Source organism: Pongo pygmaeus, chromosome 7, assembly GCF_028885625.2.
Source record: "Pongo pygmaeus isolate AG05252 chromosome 7, NHGRI_mPonPyg2-v2.0_pri, whole genome shotgun sequence".
Lineage (NCBI taxonomy): Eukaryota > Metazoa > Chordata > Mammalia > Primates > Hominidae > Pongo > Pongo pygmaeus.
In genome coordinates, this window is record NC_072380.2 from 78,692,381 (window position 1) to 78,709,376 (window position 16,996).

The 16,996-nt window shown below is 39.6% G+C and overlaps 1 protein-coding gene across 5 annotated transcripts in view; it reads right to left on the bottom strand.

The window, feature by feature from the left end:
• MYBL1 (MYB proto-oncogene like 1) overlaps positions 1-8,155 on the bottom strand; it is a 47,479-nt gene extending 39,324 nt beyond the window's left edge. For 2 of the 5 annotated variants that reach the window (XM_054497535.2, XM_054497534.2), the window contains exon 1: positions 7,756-8,155. In XM_054497535.2, the coding sequence (XP_054353510.1) occupies positions 7,756-7,775 (20 nt within the window). In that variant the 5' untranslated portion in view covers positions 7,776-8,155. The remainder of the gene's footprint in view (positions 1-7,755) is intronic. The other 3 variants (XM_063668820.1, XM_063668819.1, XM_063668821.1) reach the window with 3 other exon arrangements.
• Positions 8,156-16,996: the final 8,841 nt, after the last annotated feature.

Sequence of the window (16,996 nt, forward strand, 5' to 3'; positions counted from 1 at the left end):
GTCAATATTCTTTAGCTTAATATATCAAAAATATAATCATTTCAACATGTAATCAATATAAAAAAGTATAAATGAAACGTTTTACATATTGTTTTCTTACTAAAGTCTTCAAAATCTGGTGTGTGTTTTGTAGTTAGAGTTCATTACAATTCAGACTAGCCACAGTTCAAGAGCTCAATAGCCACATGTGGCTAGTGGCTATCCTACAGGGCAGAGTAAATCTAGAAGGCAAATGAGCATGTGGACCTGCTCAAATATAAGGTCTAGGGTAGAGATGCAGTTTTGGCCAGCATACAAAGAATAGTTGAGGGCACAGGATGACCCAAGGAAAATTAATAAAGTGAGGAAGGGGCCAAAGTCAGAACCTGAGTTGATGGAGTAAAAAAAAAAAAGCAATTTTAAAGAATAAAGCCCCATAAAAAAGGGCAAGCCTTAATGATAAACTGAATTAGAAGGTCAGGCGTGGTGGCTCACACCTGTAATCCTAGCACTTTGGGAGGCTGAGGCAGGCGGATCACCTAAGGTCAGGAGTTCAAGACCAGCCTGGCCAACATGGTGAAACCCCTACTAAAAATACAAAAATTAGCGGGGCATGATGGTGGGTGCCTGTAATGCCAGCCACTCGGAGGGCTGAGGCGGGAGAATCACTTGAACCCGGGAGGTAGAGGTTACAGTGAGCCAAGATCGCACCATTGCACTCCAGCCCGGGTGACAGAGCGAGACTCCGTCTCAATAAATAAATAAGTAAACTGAATTAGAGGATTCTGAGTAGGCAGTGGACTGAATAAAGTCATGGCATCTGAAAATAACACAGTTTACCATTTATTTAAAACTTTCTAAGTACCAGACATTGTGGTAGTCTATTAAATTTTTCTCTTAAAGCCTCATAACTGGAAGAGGGGAATATTATCATTATTCCCATTTCACGGAATAGGAAACTTTGACTCAGAAATGTAACCTCTTGCCCACAGTCACTACTTAACCACTATACTACAACATACTAGAAAAATAGGGGGAAAGTGCTAGGAAGCTGGAAGATACTAAAGACAAACCTCAAGTTCATTTTGGAATCAGAACAAGGTTCTGGTTCTAACTTAATTACTCACTCTGTAACCTTGAACACGTTAACCTCTCAGGGGTTTAGTTTACTTGTTTGTAAAATGATAATAATACCACCTACCTTATAGTGTTGCTTTAAGGATAAAATTAAATGAGAAAACATATATAACACCTCATACAGCACATGGCACAGAAAGGTGCCTCAATATTAGTATTACATGCATAGGGTGATCACCTAATAGTATTCAAAATTATTTTTGCCTTACTAGATTCAACTCTTTCTCAAAAATTCATTCTGATTTCAAACAGCAAGAGTTTGAAGATTTGTTTAACCTTACTCTAATATAGTTAAGCGCATGCAAGTAGTTTCTAATATCTATGTAAGTTATGTAATTTTAATCTCACAAAATTGAAAAATGAAGGCCCAGATTTAATATATACTGTCTATAGATCCTTTGCAGGAAAGTTTAACTTCCATTGACTTGTCAATTCCATTGGAACAAAATTCTTCATATTTGACCAGGCAAAACACCAAGATTCTCCCATTCCTCTATGATCTGCTTCTACAGTTCCACACACTTCAATAGTCCAATGTTCTCTCTCCCTGAAGCCATTGTCTATTTGTAACAATAATCCACCAGTCCTCCTTCCATACATGGCTTTGTTTTGTTTTTTTTTCTTTTTTGAGATGGAGTCTTGCTCTGTCGCCCAAGCTGGAGTGCAGTGGCGTAATCCCGGCTCACTGTAACCTCCACCTCCCCAGTTCAAGCAATTCTCCTTCCTCAGCCTCCCAAGTAGAAGGAATTACAGGTGCCTGCCATCATGCCTGGCTAATTTTTGTATTTTTTTCGTAGAGACGGGGTTTTAGCATGTTAGCCAGGCTGGTCTCGAACTCCAGACCTCAGGTGATCCACCAACCTTGGCCTCCCAAAGTGGTGGGATTACAGGTTTGAGCCACCACGCCTGGCCCATATATGGTTGTTTTATTAAACTGTGTTAAAAAAAAAAAAAAAAAAAAACTCTACAGGCTTGATTAAATATCTGATACGTGCAGCCATTTTCAGCTATCAGAAATATCACCTGATTGGCCAATATTAAATTGTTAAATTCGACATGCTTCAGGGTCCAATGACTTCACAAATTTCTAAGAAAGCTACTGAAGCAGATAAAACACCACACTGTAGCTTTCTGTCCTATTTGTACGTACTAAGAGCACCTACCTTTCTTCTTTTTAATGTTTATCACATTTGCCAACCTCCACATCCAAAAAGTAAGCTCATGAGTGCAGACCATGTCTATCACGTTCACCTCTCAGGACTAACTAAGCACAGTACCTGCCACTCAAATATTTGTAAAACTAATAAACAATCTTCCCTAACCTTCCAGCTTCACCAAGAGCTCTATATTCCAAAATTATCTCACTCCTTTCCAACCCAACCAAAACTTCCACCTTCTTCAACACATGTGATCTCAAAGTGGATCTGAGAAAGAAAACTTTTTAACAAATGAAAATACCTCTAGGAAGAGGTAAAAGCATTCTCATTTGTTAAAGACTTTCAAAACCCAAAAAAAACACCTCCAAGTGGTAGAATTTTAAGAAGCAGAACCTGCTGAAACAAACATTTTAAATATTCAATACAGAAAAGGTTATTTGAAGGTATCTACTGTACTGTTTAACCCTTCTTAGAAATGCCACCAGCAACATTACCACTTCCTGACACCCCAAATAGCCCTCAGGCACGCTTTTCACAGGGTCTCTTTCTTTTCCTCCCTCTCTTCAGATCCTCAAAGTTTCCATAACAGCATATTTGAGACTGCTTTAAAATACAGGTTATTTCTAAGTCAAAATAATTTTTACCTTGGGAATTTGCCCATATAAATCTTGAGTATTCGCAAATCTACATCACATTTAATCTATACGAAACCCACTTTAAGGTTCTTACAAAATATTTTAAGGGTATGAGTCCAAAAACATTATTTTGGTCAAAAAGATGAGTTTTCAAAGAGTAATTTTCCTAAAAACTTGTTCATTTTAACTGTAAAATTTTGCCCCTTACTTTTTACCCACATACTTTATTGTGAGAAATTTCTATTTCTACATGAGGTTTCATTCTCTGTTTTGCATTTCAGCATGGTCATCAGTTTCAGACACTGAGTTATATAGCCCATTCAATGTTCAGTAAGCGGGCTTTTTGAATGGGTAAAGTGTGAAGAAGCAAGTAGAATTCTTAGAATTATCTACCACTAGGACTTTCCTAGAGTCTACCTACTTCTTAGTTATAGCATCAAGTTATCTCTACATATATATAAGTGAGTATTGAAAAGACAATATTAACTTTCAAATACATGAGACCAAAAAAAAGATCCTAGATATCTATCAACATCACTAGCTACAAAGAAAGATGCCTGAGAATGTGTATAATTTGCAAAGAAAACAGGGAAAGGATAAAACCCCACGAATCACTGCACCAATATCCCACTTTCACCATTTAACAGTGAAAAAGTCCCATCACTGAAAAATGGTTAGATATCATCAAAATGGATCTGCTCTATTTGTCTACTTTTACATAATCTTTTGACATTTCTGTATTATAACAATCAATGCTGGTAATATGTAATAATTTAATAAAACTGGCTTCCTACTATGTAGTTAAATAAACCATTTCTAGCCTAGTGTAATTATCTAGAAGACAGCAAAATAAAGTGACATTATTTCTCTAGTCACAAAGCAATAATAGATTAATTTGGTCTTTGACTCTCCAGCCCAGGACTTGGTTTCCAGAATGATTCTGCTAGTTTACCTAAGTCAAAGAAAGTATTTATGTGATAAATGTCTAATACATAACCAAACTACTATATTCAAATGGAAACAGTTTCATAGACTGTGAATTAAAGTGATTAGGGTGATTATAAAACAGTCAAAGGAAGCACACAAAAAAATTGTATAACTCATTAGGCCAGGAAAATAGTTTAAGAGTAACTTCACATTGGGGTACAAGCTAACAGGACATGATAGTCATGACTTTGTCTGTAAAATAATACGCACTTGATGAAATAATTCACATGTGATGTTAAGATAAAACATTTAGAAGTTCAATTTTAGAGGATAACAATTATATCACTTAAACCAGTAAATGAGGTATTCCAAGGAGGAAACTGAAATTTTTTTAAATTTTTTATTCTAAAAAAAAGAGAAATACCGGTTCTATATATTTGCTCTAGTAAAATCGCATCAAGTTGATAATATTTTTAATCACAAATTAACTCAAGTCCGAAATCTTTATCACAGACAAAAAAAAAATCTTTATTATACAATCTTGAGGACAAGTCCAATCATATTCAAGGTATGAAAATTCAGGTTGATTTAATAAAGTGAAATTAGGCCACCCAGTGGTTAATATGATGTACTGCATATATGAATATTTTATTTCCAAATCTGGACTGTGCAAACCAGCATTATTATAGTAAGACAAACTTTACAAAACCTTTGATCATTATTAACAGCAATATTGAGAAAGGTGCTACCTAGTAATTCCATAAACAAAAATAATGTGAGAAAATTTCTATTTCATTAGTATGTATATACTTTTAAATGAGAAAAGATTACAAAATGTCTTCAAATATATACATTAAAGCTAGAAACTACCTTACAGACCATAAAATCCAAACTCCATATATTAACCAGATGAAAAACTGAGGCAGAGTTTACCTGCTTCCCCAAACAATATTGCCAGTTAATGACAAAACCGATTAAAAGATCAGTTCTCATATTTCAGTGTAATTTCACACCCACCCATTTAGCTGGAAACAACACAGTAAAATTGGTTCCTATACACACACATATACATAGCACTGCAAAAAACATCTTCTATTTCAAGAGCTGGCTTTTATCTTTTCAGGTTAGTGTAGTCATAGGTCATCTCAAGTGTAAATACTTTAATCTGTTACTAGTAAACAGGTTTCTAAATGACATTTTTTAAAGCTTACTTTAAAGGGTAAAACTGACTTTCGAATCTAAAATTAATTATGTATATATAAAATGCTTAAAAGTCAAATATATGTTAATAACAGATATATTAATTTTAGTACTGCCTGTAAATTGTCATTGCAATTCCCAGTGGGATGTAAAATTATTTAAAGTCACAATACAAATGAGTCTTCCTTTATGTAAATCTAGAGGACAGATACTACAGCTATCTTAAAGATCAAAACAGCTAACATCCTGCAGTTGTTTCACACTTGAGGTAACACTTAGTTTTCTACTCTTAGGGTTTTTTTTTGTTTTTTTTTTTTCCAGTTCACATAGGAAACATATATTACAGGATTTACGCCTATGCTCTTAGGCAAAACTTTTATACAGCAAAGTATAGTTTTCACTTGAACGCTTAAGTGGTTGTATACTGGAGATCTCAAATTACAACTTGAAGTAACTGAATTATTTCTTTTCCCTTTCAACTATAAATTGAGTTCAAATATATTAAGATACTTAGCTAAAAGGCAAGAGAGATTTTTCCCAATGACTACATTATTTTTGCTTCAAAACAATTCACACTCTATCCTCTTTTGTTTTTTGTTGAAGCACAAAAGCAGAGCATCTACTATCTTCTAAGATATGTAAATCATATTTACGTGGGCAAGAAATGTAATTCAGAGTATGAAACACATTCAAGTATGAAGACTTAAGAGATACATCATTCAGAGATGATAATTTCTCCCCACATCCTCTATCTGTATACTCCCAGGGAGAGTATAGCTTCACCCCACCACATTTAATTACTCCAGATTTATGACCCTTTAAATCATTCTATCATGTTTAAATTAACTTACACAACTGTCAAGGGATAAATGTCAAAAGTACAATATTTAGATTTCAAGCTCACAGTATTCTCAATAAAACAACTTATATATGCAAACTAACATTAAGTTATTTCTCCTTTCTTTGTCCATTATTATGAAACATACACTTCATACATATGAAATGGACAGAAAACCCATGGGGAAGGGAAGGTTCTGACATTTAAACATTGGTGTCTAGCCATAATTTTAATTTAACTAAGTGCTGATGACAGAATTAGCCAAGAAACTGTTTCAAATAAGATTAACATCAATACTGATAAGTAGATAATATCACACATTAATAAACTTGTTATTGAGTTAACATATTCAATTGTCATCTTATTTTTAAATTTTTTTATATTTAAAAATTCAAAAAGCCTAAACCAGTACTTCAGCAATCATAATTACAACAGCTTTAAATATCTATCTTTTCTGAAGATTGATGTTAATTGGTCCTTGAAGTTCTAGAGGAGTGGTTCTTTCCTGGGTGATTTTTGTCCCCCAAAAAATATTTGGCAATGTCTGGAGACATTTTTACTGTCATGACTGAGGGAAGTGGAGTGTTACTATCTCTACTGGGTAGAAGCCAGCGATGCTGCTAAACATCTCCCCATTACAAAGAATTATCTGGTCCAAGATGTCAATAGTGCAAAGGCTGAAAACAGTTTTAGAGGGGTCTGTGTACACATTTATTTCATCTCAAGGGTTTGTCCTATAACTTATTTCAAAACTAATAAGCTTACAGAGACTTAAGCATTTCTGCAGAAGCATCCTGCACACAGCAGATGCTTAACAGAAAACTAAGGAGAAAACAATTATGTATAGTTACTGCCAATTTTTAGCAGAACTCTGCAATGAATGACCCCCATTACTAAATTTCAACTTAGGAAATACATCTCTAGTTAATATTTTGGGGCTGTGGATCTAGATAAATAAATATTTGGAAATCCTGCCAAACATCTTTTCAGGTTTATTTGATAATGCCGAAAATCAGAAGACATCCTATATTTTTGTTATCTAAGCAATTACTCCACATAATTTATGAGTAGCTGCTGTAATGGCATGTACACAAAAATTAGACGCATAAATTCCTCCTAGCACATTCTCCAGGCAAAGGTGGAAAAAAGTGCCTTACCTCTGTGCAATACTTAGGTACGGTCAGAGCCAAACACAGACACTCAAAATATTAAGTGAATCAAACACATTGTTTTATTTTAAGATCAAGCTACTAGTTGTTACTACTAGTTGTTACTATGTGACATGGTCCCAATAGAGGATATTAAAATATATATATATACATAAAGCTGAGAATATGGGTATAGGAATTACAGAAAACATCAAAAAAGTCCTCTCAGCTATTCCCCAGATGATTTTCCACAACGTTTCAAGATAGCCAAGCTGGCAGAGGGGTGGCCGCCCAGGTTCACCGCGTAGTTCCTATTTTGACTGTACCATCATTCAGAAAAGAGTCGCCCGAACACCATTTTCAAGTCCTCGCGGCAGGACACAGCCAGTTTTCTCTGCGTAGCGAACTCCCTAAAAGCGCTCGACTTACCTGGCAAGAAACCTGCCTCGAGGAAGCGGCAGCGTGAGGTCAGGAATCTGGACGCGCATTGTGGGGAGAGCCACCGAGAAACCTGGGCATCTCTTACGTCCCGCGCCTCAAACACCCTGGTCCCCAACTCTCCACACGTCGCAGCTGCGCTCCGGCCATCGAGGCCAAGCGGCCGCGGAGACGCGGGAAGAAAAACCTCTGCCCTCGCCGGGGAGGGCCTTATGGCGGGAGGGGGCAGCGGGATAGGAAAGAGAATCTGAGCCGAGACGGCGCCGACAGGCCTGGGCGAAAGGGGTGCCACCCACCTGCGCGACCTCTTCGCCATCCTTCAAGTACCGCATAGGAGCAGGCTGGGCGGGGACGCGGGTCAGCCTCCTCCAGCCTCCGGCGAATGCTCCTTCTCCCCGATCCTCTAGCCGCTTCCCTCGCTCCTTCTGGAGGCAGCCGAGTGCGGAACGCACGTCCTCGACAGGGCAGGACGGAGGGACAGCGGGGGCGGACCGCGACCCGCCCCCGACCCCGGCCCGCAGCGCCGCTCTTAGCCCCGGCCCGGCCCGGCCACGGATGCCCCCAACATGTCAGGAGGCGCAATCCCGCCCTCCGCCGGCTTCTCCCGCCGCTTGTCAGCCTCCCCGCCCCGGTCCCAGCCCGGCTCCGCCACAGGCGCCCGACCCCTGCCCTCTCCCCCGCAGCTAGCAGTTCTGCAGGGCTCGCAGTCTCCTGCAGGGTTTTGTCCGCACCGCCGAATCTCGCGCCCAGCCTCCCTCAAGAGCCGCCGTTTGAATCTGCGCACGCGGCCCTGAACCTCATTGGCTGTGGGGGCCGCACGCGAAGGAGCGAGGGCGGGGCGGGGAGAGCGCGCGCGGCTGAGGGCGGGGCTGGGGAGCTGGAAGCTGGGACTGGAACTCGCGGGAGTCGGGGAAGGAGCCGGGAGCCAGGGGGTGGGGCCGCGGGTGGGGCCGTGGGTGGGGCATGCGAGCCGAGCTGTCACAGGACCCGGAACGCGCCGAGAGGCGCACCGCGCGGGGCATGCTGGGAGAGCGAGTTCCTGCGCTCGCCAAGGAGTGGGTCCGGAAGCTGGCGGTGGAGCAGTCCAGTTGCCCCAAACTTCTTAGGGTGAGCGGACTGAGTTCCTGGCGGGGTGGGTGGTCCCGCGGCCCAGCAAGCGAACGTCTCCGCAGCCTCGCCTCGGCGACAGCTCCTCGCTCCTTAGGTGTCTTCCGCCTCACTAGTTAGGATGCGCGGTCTTCAGACTTGAGACAAATCTAACCATAAATTTGCGCGGCCGTTATTTTTTAAGCAAAAATGTGAGCTATTTTTACTCAGACATCATAGCTACGAGAGTGACGAAGACTCTGGCAGGAAACCAAATATCACCTGTTTTCCTCAAAAAGCAGCAGAAGCGTGACAAGTGAAAAAAGTTCCTAGTGGGAGACGTGCTTGGAACAGGAGATAATCTGTGTCTACCGCTGGTCCTCAAGGTGCTTAATTTCGTGCCCGCTCTACAGGAAATAACGTGCGCGGCGGAGGAGCCCGGTCCTGGAGAATAACGCGTGAAGAAGACAGTGGACTGGGCATTTCGTCCGGATGAATGAGCATGGTAGTTAAGTGTAGAAGGTGACCTTCCCTCTGGAGAGACCAGGGAGTAGGGAACCACCGGAGGAGTTTCTAGTGGTTGCAGCTACTTGAGGTTCCAGTCTAGTAACTACGAACTGTTCATTTCAAGTAGCATTAAAGTAGATTTGCTACAGTAACAATTACACTTGGCTAAGGAAAATTTGCAAGTCCACATGGTCTACTGCATAGAGCACTGAGCCACATGTTAACACTGTAACAAACACTTGCTATTTTGAAATTTTACACTTCATCTTTTGCAAATCAGATGCAGGTGCAGAGTGAATTAAGAGGCGCTGAATTAACAGAGAAGCTTGCATGCACTGCTGTCAAAAACTAAACACACTGGCTTTTTTTTTTTTTTTTTTAACAGTTCCTTTTTTCAAGGTATAGATTCTGGGAAGGGAAGGGAAGGTAAAACAGCTTTTCTTTTCTTTTCTTTTCTTTTTTGAGACTAGGTCTCGCTCTATCCCCCATGCTGGAGTGCAGTGGCACGATCATAGCTTACAGTAGCCTCGAACAGCGATCCTCTTGCCTCAGCCTCCAAAGTAGCTGGGACCACAACACCTGGCCAAGCGTTTCTTCCAGATCATTCCTTACTGGGTTGCTGGTTCAGTAAAAATAAAAAATAAAAAAAAATTTAGAAATGAGTTCCCAAATTTCATTATGTTCCCAATGTCATTTGGAATCACTGTTTCACTGTTTTCTTATTTACCCCGGGTCATACATTACTTCACTTATATCTAACAGGAAGCAGAGCTTCTGCTATATTTTAGGCTGTATTCAGTTTTATACAGAATACCTTTTTTAGAGCTTGAAGACAGATGTTTTAGATTTTGACAGTAAAACAAATTTCCCTCATTTTTACATATAGAGAAAAACAATTCCCAGAAAGATAACATTGTGAAATTACATAAATCAGTTATAAAACTCAGGGCAAAGTGTGGAATTAAAGTGGTTCACAGTCATTTGAATACACATACTCAGGTGTATTCTATACTAAGATGGGTTTTTTTTAAGCAAACATTTAGAGATTTTATTCAGAGTACATAAAGAACTCTCAAAACTCAGTGAGAAAAAAAGCATTTAAAAAATGGGCAAAAGATTTAAAAAGATTTCACCAAACGAGATATATATATATATATGTGTGTGTATATATATATATACACACACACACACACATATATGACAGGCACATTAAATGATGTTCCACCTCATTAGTCATTAGAGAAATGCAAATTAAACCACAATGAGATACTAGACTACACTTCTGTTAGAATGAGCGGGGAAGATGACTGACTATACAAATGTTGGTGAAGATGAAAATGCTGAGCAAGTGCAACTTGCATACATTGCTGGTAGGGATGCAGAATTCAGCCATTTTGGAAAACATTTATAGTGGCTTTGTTTCGTTTGTTTTAATTTTTGTGGGTACATAGTAGGTGTATATATTTATGGGGTACATGAGATGTTTTGGTACAGGCATGCAATGTGAAATAATCACATCATGGAGATGGGGTATCCATCCCCTTGAGTATCCTTTGTGTTACTTTTAGTTATTATAAATTTTAGTTATTTTAAAATGTACAATTAAGTTATTGACTCTAGTCAACTTGTGCTATCAAATAGTAGGTTTTTTTTTTTTTTTTTTTTTTTTTTTTTGACAAAGTCTCACTCTGTCACCCAGGCTGGAGTGCATTGGCGCAATCACCACTCACTGCAACCTCCATCTCCCACATTCAAGCAATTCTTGTGCCTCAGCCTCCCAAGTAGCTGGGATTACAGGCATGTGTCACCACGCCCGGCTAATTTTTCTGGTTTTTGTTTTTTGTTTTTTGTTTTTTGAGACAGAGTCTCACTCTGTCACCTAGGCTGGAGTCCAGTGGCATGATCTTGGCTCACTGCAACCTCTACCTCCCGGGTTCAAGAAATTATCCTGCCACACCAGGCTAATTTTTTGTATTTTTAGTAGAGACGGGGTCTCACCATGTTGACCATCCTGGTCTGGAACTCCTGACCTCAGATGATCCTCCCGCCTCGGCCTCCCGAAGTGCTGGGATTACAGGCGTGAGCCACCATGCCTGGCCTAATTTTTGTATTTTTAGTAGAGATGGGGTTTTGCCATGTTGGCCAGGCTGGTCTCAAGCTCCTGACCTCAGGTGATCTGTCCATCTCAGCCTCCCAAAGTGCTGGGATTACAGGCATGAGCCACTGACCCTGGCCTGTTCTTAACGTTTTTAGAGATGGGGTCTAGCTGTGTAGCCCAGGCTGGATTGCAGTGGTGTGATGATAGCTCACTGTAACTTTGAACTCCTGGGCTCAAGCAGTCCTCCTGCTTCACCATCCTAAAGTGCTGGGATTACAGGCATGAGCCATCTATGCCTAACCAGGGCCATTCTTTAGAGATGCTGGTGTGGTTACTAAAAGAAACAATCTTCCTTGGTCTTCTTGCACTCCTATATACATCTTGCTGGGTGTGCCTAGATTGCAAGGCCCTGAGTACTCTTTTACACAGGCCATTTCTAAGGGTTATTTGCAGCTAGTTGCCTTGAGAGATGAGGTAACATCTCAGTCCAAGACAAAAACTAGGTTTACTTACTGCTTACTATAAAAGCAGTGGATTCCCAAGTTCAGTGTTTCTCAACTGTGGCACAAATCCACTCTATGCATGACATCCATCTGGTACCATTACATTGCCCCATGGGACCTGAAAGCGAGAATAACTGGCACAAATATGTTGATGCTCAAGGTGTTTGCTCTGCTATAAGTAATACCAATACTTTGTCCCCAACCTAAGAGTCTTGTGTCTTCTGGTAAAAGGATCCATGAGCCAGTAACAGTTTAACTTGGCTTATAAGTAGGGTAAAATCAAATCCCAGACCTGACAGCTAGAGTGTCATGAATGAAGGGGCACTCACAACCCCTGTCACTCTTCTTATTATATTTAAATCTTCATGAAGTAAATTTTTATTTTTCCAATTCAAATTTATATTTTAGAATTCCTAAATTCTTCAGCCCAATTTTTACTGGATAAAGTGCACGACTTGGGATTGAAAATAACCATCGGACAGGTGCGGTGGCTCACGCCTGTAATCCCAGCACTTTGGGAGGCTGAGGCAGATGGATCACCTGAGGTCAGGAGATCGAGACCATCCTGGCCAACATGGTGAAACCCCGTCTCTACTAAAAATAAAAAAATTAGCTGGGCGTGGTGGTGTGTGCCTGTAGTCCCAGCTACTCAGGAGGCTGAGGCAGGAGAATAGCTTGAGCCCGGGAGGCAGAAGTTGCAGTGAGCCAAGATTGCACCACTGCACTCCAGCCTGGGCGGCAGAATGAGACTCCATCTCGAGAAAAAGAAAAAAGAAAGTAACCATTGTCAGATACAACAAGAAAAAAAGAAAGAGAGATAAGGAAAGAGGGAAGGAGGAAGGGAGGAAGGGATCAGCACCCTTCTCTCACAGCTATAGTTGTGTTGGATGTGAAGCTCCAGAGACATAGAAAGCATTCATAGCTAATGGTGACCCCTTTCTGCTTTGTGAATGGCTGGCTTTTGCTTATTTGGTAAAAGGATAAATCTTTGAAAATGACAATCTCAACCTTCTGATTTTTAGTTTTAGAAAAACCTACTTTTAAGAGTTGCAATACTGGACTCAAATACTGAAAAGCTACTGATACTCTGCTGTTCCTCTTTAGTGAGTTACTGATAAATATCACAGTAAACAAATTAGTGCAAAGTTGGTTCATTTGTACATATTCATGTAAATTACCATAAGAGGGAGGTAGTGGTATAATATAAAATTTCTGCACAGAGCACATAGCACCTGGTGCTATAATAAAGATTGAGAATCCCTATTCTTATAAAAGAAATGCTTATTAATCTTATTTATTTATTATTAATATTATTTAATTCAATTTAACAAACAGTTCTTAAACACCTACTCATGCTACACATTAGTACTACAGAGATTAATTTTGCTCTCAAAAGCAGTCTCAAGTATAGCACCTTAACCTGTTACGAGGAAAGTCAAGCATTCTATCTTCTAAATTACTCTTATTTTTCAACTAAGTTAATTTTTTTAGGTAGAACTAGCTAAAAGAAGGTAACTTAAAGTAATAGCAAAGTCAGATTTGAACATAGATCTCTAAATTGAGAGAACCAACTTAAAAAAATTTGATATATGAAAATGTACTTTAAAATCATGTACATACAAATAAAGGACATACTCATTATTATTTTAATAATACCTGCAAAGTATGTTTTAGATTAGCTATAATTTGGTAAATTAATTCTCAATATTAAAATGAATAGTCTTTTCCTCTACTATATAAATCTACAAGTCTTCTCCCAATTATCTTTCCTTTCTTTCTTTTTTTTTTTTTTTTTTTTGACAGGGTCTTGCTCTGTTGCCCAGACTGGAGTACTGCATGCAGTGCAGTGACACAAACAGAGCTCACTGCAAACTCCTGGGCTCAAGTGACCCTACCACCTTGGCCTTCCAAAGTGTTGGGATTACAGATGTGAGCCACTGAACCTGACTCAATTATTTTGAATTCAGATCTATTAGTGAGTTCATATTCTATTACTCTCTCATACTCTAGTAATATGATCCATTCATTTAAATTGTAAAATTTAGTTTTTAGTATCTTCAAAGAGTTGTGCAACCATCACCACAATCAGTTTTATACCATTTCATCACCTCCCTCCAAAATCTGTACCCATTAGCAGTCATTCCCCATTTTCTCCCAAGGTCCTCAGCCCTAGGCAACAACTACTCTACTTTCTGTCTCTTTGTTTGCTTTTTAAACAGGGTAGAGATAAACAGACTTATGTTTCAAAAGATACCCCAGGTGACCATGTGGAGGATGTATTGGATTGGACATGACTAGAAGCTGGGAGATGAGTTAAAAGATTTGCTGTAACTGGGTGAGAGACAGGAGCTTAAACTGATGCATTGGCAGTGGCGATGGAGAAGACAGGATAATGGAGAGAGAAAAAGGTGAATCCAAACTCTCAGGTTCTTATTTGAAAGACTGGCTGACTGGTGGTGCTACTAATTTGGAATAGGATACAGGAGTAATTATAGATTGGTGGGTAGGAAGTGAGTTCCATTTTGGAACATGTTGAATTTTGGGTATTTGGTGCTTCCAGATGGAGAGAGATATAGTTCATGAGTGGGGTTTGGATTGAAAATAAAGATTTGTGAATCAGGATGAGACTGAAGTCACAGGAGTAGATGAGATTGCCTAGGAAAAGAGTGTAGAGGGAGAAGCGGGGCTAAAAGTGAAGTAATGGGAAATGCCAACAAGGAACAGGCAGAAGAGCAAGGCTTGCAAAGGAGTTTAAGGGATAGAAATCATGGAGGTGATATAATATAAATCAAGGAATGAAAGTTTCAAATAAAAGGGAAATGAGCTCAAATGCTGTAGAAAGTAAATTGAGACTGATTTCTTTCTACAGGTATATATTGGATTTAACAGGGTTTGGTGACTTTGTGGCCACAGTTTCAATGGCATGGTGGTAGTAAAAGTCAGATTTCAAGAGGACTGACAACTGATTAGGTAGTGAAGTCAAGGCACTCTTTGAAGATATTTGAGAGAGAAGGGAAGGCAAGGCAGTGATACATGGTTATGGAGGGAGGGAGGGAGGAATGGATGGATGGATGGATGGATGGATGGATGGATGGATGGATGGATGGATGCATTTAAAGCAATGATTTCAACCCTACTGGAGCCAATATCCCCTTTTTATAACAATATTTTCTATTCCCTGTACCATACTAAAATGAAATTCATAGATAACTTACACATTACTTTTTTAAAAATTGTTTTACTGCTCTACCTACAATATACAGGACAGACAAGAAATTTATAGTAAAATCTCTCTCAGGCACAACTAATACAGCCGATATATATAGGCAGAGTCACTATGAACACAATATCTACAAATACAGACGTCCATACATGGGCTGTATTAGCGTCTTACAACTTTGAGCTGGGTTGCCTTCAGTAATGTGATTTTCTAAAATGGGGAGACAACTCTTGGTTCAGCCTGAACAAAATAAAATACAATATTTCCTTGGTTTACATGGTAGTTGCATTTCTGGAAATACTCAATTATTTTAAAATAGTGCAAAAAGCAGTTGTGCACTTCTGTATAAAAGGAAGTCTGGTTCTAGCTTACGTAATTATAATCAGGTGTTTCACTCACATGACTGGTTGAAAGGTGAATGGAATGCAGGATACTTCTTCCTCGTGCAGGACTGTCTCACACATCGCAAGAGGAATGTGTTCCCAGTCCCAGCACACTAAATGCCAGTAACCACTGTCAAGAAGCACAGATTCCCCCTAAACTTTCAAAAATTCACTATGCCCATTAGTAATGCCTGAACATGCCAGGCCAGTAGAGAAGGAGAGGCTGGAAAAAAACAAGATAGATTATTATCTCTGTTAAAGTAGAAGGTGATAACATTTAGAGTGGAGGTAGAAAGATCAGAATTTAAGAGAAGCACACATATTCGTATCTTTGTGGATGTCATGTTTCCCACCAATTACTAATAACCCTGCTTTGAGGATTTTGTGGCATGCTGGTAAGTTATCATTTTAATGCCCTGAATACCCTCTTCCCTAACTTGGAGTTCCTATCCTTCATTTTGAACCCTCAGTTAGTAGGCTTATTTGTTGTAAATAAGGACTAGAATTTGAACATTATGGAAAATTACTTTTTGAAGAGAAACATTACTTTTATTATTACAGGCCAAAAATATTGAAAATTTCAGCAAAGGTATATTAGTTTCCTATTCCTGCTGTAACAAATTACCACAAATGTAATGGCTTAAAACAATACAAACATGGCCGGGCGTGGTGGCTCACGGGTATAATCCCAGCACTTTGGGAGGCTGAGGCGGGCGGATCACGAGGTCAGGAGATAGAGACCATCCTGGCTAACACAATGAAACCCTCTCTCTACTAAAAATACAAAAAATTAGCCAGGTGTGGTGGCACATGCCTGTAGTCCCATCTACTCGGGAGGCTGAGGCAGGAGAATCGCTTGAACCTGGGAGGCAGAGGTTGCAGTGAGCTGAGAGCATGTCACTGCACTCGCTCTGGGCGACAGAGCGAGACTTCATCTCAAAAAAAAGAAATACAAACACTACCCTAAGGTTCTGGAGGCCAGAAGTGCAAAAAGGATTTCACTGGGCTAAAATCAAGGTGTCAGGAGGGCCGTGTTCGTTTTCTGGAAACTCTAGAGGAGAATTTGTTTCCTTGTTTTTGCCATGCTCCTAAAGGCAGTGTGCACTCCTTGGCTCACAGCCGCTTCCTCTATTTTCAAAGCCAGTGGTGTAGCACCTTCAAATCTTTCTCTGACTCTCCTGTCTGCCTCTTCCATTCTTAAGTATTCTTGTGATTATACTGGGCCCACCTGGCTAATCCAGGTTAATCCCTCATGTCAAGATCCTTAAGTTAATCACATCTGTAAAGTCCCTTTTGCCATGGAAGGTAATATATTCACAGGTTCTGGGTATTAGGACATGGACACTTTTGAGAAATCATTATTCTCTCTACCACAAAAGTGTAGAGCAAGGAGTCTTGGGTTTAAATAGGGACATTTTAAAACTTTTCTCTTTACAATTTTTCCTCTCATGCAGTTCAAGTGCTCTTATTTTTAACTTTAAAAGCCAAACTAAGAATTCTATAACTGCTTATGTTAGACAGTGTGATTTCTATTTATAATTTTCATCAAATTTAAAATAGCACCCTAAATGTATACTGAAGATTAGCAAAAATATTGGTGGTGAGGGGACAGAGAATGGAGCAAACATTTCTCTATCCAAGATAGAGTTCTGAACCTGAGTTTTGTTTTCAGATTGAATACATGGTTTCATCATTTCTGTCCAGGTACTTTTATTTTTTGGAGCTATTTCCTTCTAGGAT